Source organism: Biomphalaria glabrata, chromosome 9 (assembly GCF_947242115.1).
Source record: "Biomphalaria glabrata chromosome 9, xgBioGlab47.1, whole genome shotgun sequence".
Classification (NCBI taxonomy): domain Eukaryota; kingdom Metazoa; phylum Mollusca; class Gastropoda; family Planorbidae; genus Biomphalaria; species Biomphalaria glabrata.
In genome coordinates, this window is record NC_074719.1 from 15,220,761 (window position 1) to 15,227,350 (window position 6,590).

Below are 6,590 nucleotides of genomic sequence, written 5' to 3' on the forward strand. Positions count from 1 at the left end.
GACAATCTCCCTACAGTGGGTCTGAAAACATGTTCAATGAAACTATGGGCTGAATTTGTCTGTGTTAAGAGATACTCTGTACTCTTGTTTTGGGGAAGAATGCTAGAGATTATGGTTAGAATTTATTTTTAATCATTTTTGTATGAAATATAATTGTTTCTGTCAGCAATCAGATGACACTCCTCAGCTGCCCATAGATGTTGTGGGGCCAGGATGTTACTATAAGCAACAGCCTTTACCTGCCATTGATGAAGAGCACCAGTACATCAATCTGTTTGTTTCTTATATTGTCACTCCGGCCTTGTTCTGGGTTCAGCTGAGAGGCACTGAGACCACAGTAGCTCTTGAGGACCTGATGGATGACATTGAGAAAATTTAGTGAGTACACAATCAATTTATTTTCCATACACCAAATGACTTAACCTTGTTATAATTTAGTGAAGACCTTACTTTTAGAGTATAATGCATGTATGAACTCTTAATAAATTTTATACTGCGCATCGCAACATATTTAGCATGAATTGTACACAAATTTAAATAATTTCAATGGATTTTAATTTATTGACTAAGAAATTTATTTATTTTTTTTTTTTTTTTCAACAAAACACCCTAACTCCCATGTCTTTAATTTAAATTTTAATTAACGCAAAATACACACGTTCTTGATACTTAACGTTTGTCATTAGTATTGTTATACATTTTCAAAATGAATTATTTGGCAGTTTAGTAGATTGTTGTCCTTGAACAGTGATGGGCAAACAAAAGGAAAAAAATTATTAAATTTAGAATTAAATATTAAAATTTAAACTAATTAGTTGTGTTTTGATAGTTTGTCATAATATATTTGGCTCAGTTGGAACATAGTTATTCTTTAGAGCAAACTATTTGCAAATAGAGCAAGTTGTTTGAAACCTTTAATAAGGCCCCAGATATTGTCAATGAACACATTTTTTTCTTGTATCTTAACATTTTATTTGTTCAGGTGACAGAGAAAATCTGTAAAAAAAGACAAATTTTTCTTATGTTTCATTTTTAAGTTCCAAAACTCGCTTGAAAAAATGTCCATCTTATTTGTATGTAGTTAAGCACATTAGAGTATTTAGGTTGCATAAAATTAAGAAACTCATGAAATAGTATTACACCAAAGACTGTATATTTAAGAGTTTGAGCTTGAGTGTCCATGAGAGTGGTTTGCCTTTAAAATGTATCAAACATTACTGTCACATTTGTACTTACTTAGTCACACAAACTCCCAACTCAACAGTCACTTGTTTGAATTACATTTATAAACTTAAACTGTGTGAAAGTTCTAAGTTATCTAAAGTGACCATAAAGAACTAATCTGGTCATGGCTGTGTCTAGTTAAGTGGGCTGTTTTTTGCTCTCTCTACTTTAAAGGTTGTATGGTGGTAGAGTTATATGTTCTTGTCAGGAATATTGAGTATTGAGTGATCTATGATGTTTAATGTTTATCCTACAGTAATGAGTTACATTTCCATACAAGTCTAGAGCAAGTTGCTTCCTCCACTGCCTAACCAGAATTGAAAAGAATAACTTATTTAAGACAGTTTCCTCTTCTCTAAAATGTGGCCTGAATCAATTGGGATAATGGCTTAATTTGCACAGGGTTTTAATAGTGTTCAGGTTTTTCTTGTGTTTCCTTTTAGGCCACATCGACTGCACTGAAGCCACTTTTTCCTCTTCTAACTTTTGGATGGTCTGGCAGGTCATGTAGCAATGACTAGGCTGCTTTAGTGATGGTGCCAATGCTACCCTAATAGAATGAGTAGACTAAAAGTCTACAATGGAAGCTCTAGATAAAGTCTTATCCTGAATCTAAACATTGCTTATTGTACTGTTAATAAATATTTAAATTCCCTAACATGGAACAATTTTGAATTTTGATATTATTTTCATTAATGATTACCTTGTAGTTGTCTTAATTTCACAAGATAAATTTAACATTACCTGCAACATAATATAAAGTTTTAGTGCTATAATTTTGAAATATACCTAATTATTGCTGTTTGTTTTTTTCTTAAAAATTTTTGTTTGTCATCAGCGAATCAAAAAAACTATCCAGAGAATATTTCATGACGCCTGCCATTGCCAAAAAAGGTTTGCTGTGTGCTGCCATTTATCCTGAAGATAGATACTGGTATCGGGCTGTTATCATGGATATCAAGGAACCTTTTTATGAGGTGATTCAAAAATATTTTATGCTTTAAAAAAAAATCCAAAACCTCTTTAGAGTAGCATGCTTCATATATATCTATGGTCCAATGCCATCCTCTGGGGTTGGCTGCCTTTTCAGCATGTAAACTCAAAAATTCTTTTTTACATGGTAAGGTCACTATCCCCAGCCAAACCCTCCTACTTTCTCACCTGAGCTCGGGACATATTGTTTTACCAAGTAGTAAAAAACCCTCTATGAATTAGTTGAAAGTATCTATTATAGAAATTGTGTATAAATTGAAAGCATGAAATAGTTTTTGAAATGAAAAGTTGTTCTTAAAAACTATGTAGTTTCCTTTTGATGAATATTTTCAGACTAAATAAATATTTCTTTCTAGTGTTGAAGAAATTCTTCAAGTATCATGTGATCATTTTCAGAATGCTTTTTTAAAACCTGATGTTGTTTAAAATTATATTACAAAATGTCTATAGTTACACATTTGTTTGTGAATGTAATATGTTATGTATTATTTATTCACATTACATTTGTTTTTAACCTTTCTAGGTATTTTATGTTGACTATGGCAATACCTGCTCTGTGACAGTAAGTCAACTCAGACTGCTCAAGTAAGTAGTAGTTTTAACTTTTGTAAGCAATGATAATCATAATTATTGATAGTTTAAGGCAAAGCAACCAACTAAAAAATAATTATTCTGATATCAGGGCCAAGTTTTTAAAGCTGCCAGCCCAGGCCATACAGGCAAGACTCAGTCATCTACACCCTGTTGGTGAGGTAAATATGTATTGAACATTTTTATGTATTTTAAAAATAAATAACATTTGTTTTTTCTTTTAACTTAGAGTTGGAGCATACATAAAGCATTGTCATGTTCCACTCCACGTACCGTCTTAAGGCAGAATTTAACCCAGCTGGTCAATGGAAAAAAATATATTATTAGAAATATTTTTAATATAAGCATTGTTTTTTACATTTTGTTTTACTATTTATTACTTCTAGGCTAGTTTATGGACTCTCTCTTTAGATGAGCTTTCTTTCTTTGTTATCCCAATATTTCATTATGAAATAAATTATTTGTATCTTAAAATGTTTGTTTTCAAAATTATTGCATCTTATTTGTTGATTTTATTTTGTCTGACTGTATTGAATGTAAATTGTTAAACTTGAAAACATTTCAGAAATGGGAGCCTGGTGCCAGAGACAGAATGCTAGTGTTGTCAAAGGAAAGACCATTGTGTGGTTTAGTTACAAATATCAAGGTACATTTTTCAAGTCATCTACACTTTTCATTTGTCTCAATAGAATTTTTGTACCAGGTTCTAAAAAAACAAAACTTTTTTTTTTCTCCCCAATTAGTTCATAAAATTTAAGTTGAACCCTACATTTTTTAATTTACATGTTGTTTTTTTTTAAAGGAATCTACATAACCACTTAATACATTTTTTTCCATTTGAGTTCAGGGCACCTGCCTATAATAATTTGAGAAAGAAAAGTAATCTAGATTTTGGTTACTTCCCTTCATGCAAACTGTCAAATTAAAATAGCAAAACAGATAACAGAATATTAGAAGTTTATTATTGAAATTCTTACCTAAAACAACATTAAATAATAAAATGTTAGCATTACTGTTAGCGTTTCAATTTCAAAAGACAAAGCTTAGTAAAAAAAAAAAAAAAACTGGTTAAAGAAAAACTTTGGATTGGCAGTAAAAAGGAAGTAATTTTCTTCTATAATTTTGTAGCCCACTATTAAGGGAGTTGGCTATTAAATGAATCAAATTATAGAATCATATCATTTATAGAATGAATCTAAAAATCATGTTTCTTCAGAGTATCGTTTATAGAATCTTCATGTGTTCTTGTATTAAGAATTGAAATACTATGACTGACTAGGAAAAAAAAAATCAGCACTGAGCTAACTTTTACAGACACTATAACTATAACCTCATCAGCAAACTGGATAATAGACTATATTCTGTGACACAGTTGATGTATTTTGTGTTTGATTGATGTATTAGTTTCTGTGTTGCACTTGAATTAGTTTTTGTGTGATTGTTGAATACATTTTATGTCATTGAGCGTTGTCCAATTGTAAAATAATAATCAAAATGATATTAGTTTAAAGGAAAAAAATATATAGTTAAGAAAAGGATATATTTGTGTTATGTTTTAGGATCGAGTTTTGTCTCTCTGTCTGGTTGACACTAATGATGAAAATAAAGATGTTCACATCAATGATGTTCTAACCCAAGAGGGATATTGTACATTTATTGCAGATGATCAATTTGATCTGAGCCCTGTGAGTTATACCTAGTTTTATACATTTTTTATTTTTATTATTAAGCACTTTTACCGGTAAACTTGAATTTAGTCAAATATTTAGACCTGATATATATTATACAGCCTTCAACAGGGTTACTCCAAAGAACTCTAAAAATGTTATTAAAATAATTATTTTTATCCCATGATTAAAATCAAACAGATGGTTGCATGGTATTGGTATTAGTCATTGATAAGTAAATACTGTATGTTGCTCAGCTAAAAGGTTTGTCAGAACTGACTAGAATATAATTATGTTGGTGAGCTTATTTTAGCACCTTAAATATATGTTTTACAAGCTGGCTTGAAACTTAACAACTTTAGCTCTTAGAAAATATTTTAATTATTATTTGTATAAAACTCTTTAAAATTTGTAATCTAAATACACACACACACACACACACATACTCAATCATAAACACATACTACAAATATCAACCTTTTCATTAAACACAAAACAAAAATGTTGTTTGAAATGTATTTAAAACACTTTCAAAAGTAGACATGAATGAGGGTTACAGAAATATCAGGTCTGGTTTCATTGTACAACCCACAACAGAGAATAAAACATTGCACAAAATAGTGAAGTTTTCTGAAAGGATAAGATCCAGAAAGACTCTCGTTGACCTCCTTATTGTTGTTAAAAAACAAAACACTGGTACTACAATTCTAAAAACTTTCAAAGCCCTTGATGGATATATTGGTCTTTGTTTGAGTGAAATGTGTCAGTGGTTTAACTAGCTACTATATTATATAATACATTTTCTCCACTTTTTTAGTTGAAAAAAATGTCGAAACTTATGTGGCTCATGAGTAATTAGCATACTTTTTCTTGATTGATTCATGGAGATTGACTATTCCTGAGTTAACCAGATGCCTGTGCAATGAAGAAGCATCAGTTTTGTATAACTATTCCTGAGTTAATCAGATGTCATCAGTTCTGTATCACTCCAAGAACATTCTCAATTACACATAGTACACAAAATAGTACACAATTACATTATTAGATGTTTGAAAAACACATAATACTAAAGAAAGCAGTCTTATAAATCTAAAAATCAATATTTATTGAAAAAACAACACATTATCTACTATTAAGTCGTTCATTTCAGTTAGAGAAAAAATAAAATTGATAGTTACAAAACATATTAAATATAACATACAGTACACTATATTACAGCAGTTCATAGTCCAAATGTGTTGTAAAGTTAAACGTTCAGTTAGTTGTCTAGCAGATCTCTCCAGTGAAAGAAAGAAAGAAAGAATCATCGTGTTATGTTAGTTCAGAAAGTAAGCACAAAATAGTTGAAAATAGTTTTGTATGACAATATGAGTTTTAAGTTGTTCAATTGAGGAATTGAGTGGACACAAAACTTGAAGTAACAGCACAAGAAATCATTTAAGAGGATTATTTAATGGTGCTAGTTGTCTTTCATAAGTATGGTCTTTTAAGTGTTCCCATTGTATTTAAAATGTGTGTGTGTGTGTGTAAATAAAAAGGGTTCTATGAAATTAACTTTCTTCAACCTATTTTTCTATACCCGATGGTTAATGAGGATGTCATGTGGCCAGCACAATCACCAACTGCCTTTACTTTGCCCAACACGTCAGGTCCCCATTAGACTAAAAATACCAAATCTCAAAATGTCAGTTTTCACTGGGATTCAAACTGGAGATCCCTCAATTTGGAAGTGAGCACTTTACCGCTGGGTCCACACAAAACTGTTTTCTTCTTTCTAAATATTCTAAAACTAGGGTTGAGTAGCCACGTGAAATACTGTACTCCTCATTAATCTTCCTGGACAGACAGGCCAGCCTTTATTCATATTGTTTTAGCCATTATAGTATATTCTACATCAGCCCCCGCAATATATTCTTGTTGTTTTTCTACTCATATTCTTGTTCTCCCTGCCTCTAAGTTTTTACTTTAAACTCATTACATTTTGTGTTTGTTTGTTTTTTCCCACAAGAATCCTTTTCACTCTGCAGCCTCTTCTGTATTGTCTGACTACAAGATGTTCAATTATTACTTTCATTGTAACAATGCAAACATGACCTACTTAGTGATGTAGCCCCC

At 30.8% G+C, this 6,590-nt stretch overlaps 1 protein-coding gene across 5 annotated transcripts in view; it reads left to right on the forward strand.

Moving 5' to 3' along the window:
• Positions 1-6,590, forward strand: part of LOC106068338 (tudor domain-containing protein 5-like) — a 50,150-nt gene that overhangs the window by 13,199 nt on the left and 30,361 nt on the right. For all 5 annotated transcript variants that reach the window (XM_013227675.2, XM_013227676.2, XM_056041667.1 and 2 more), the window contains 6 exons: positions 167-378; positions 2,063-2,201; positions 2,741-2,802; positions 2,900-2,969; positions 3,374-3,454; positions 4,368-4,493. In XM_013227675.2, the coding sequence (XP_013083129.2) occupies positions 167-378; positions 2,063-2,201; positions 2,741-2,802; positions 2,900-2,969; positions 3,374-3,454; positions 4,368-4,493 (690 nt within the window). The remainder of the gene's footprint in view (positions 1-166; positions 379-2,062; positions 2,202-2,740; positions 2,803-2,899; positions 2,970-3,373; positions 3,455-4,367; positions 4,494-6,590) is intronic.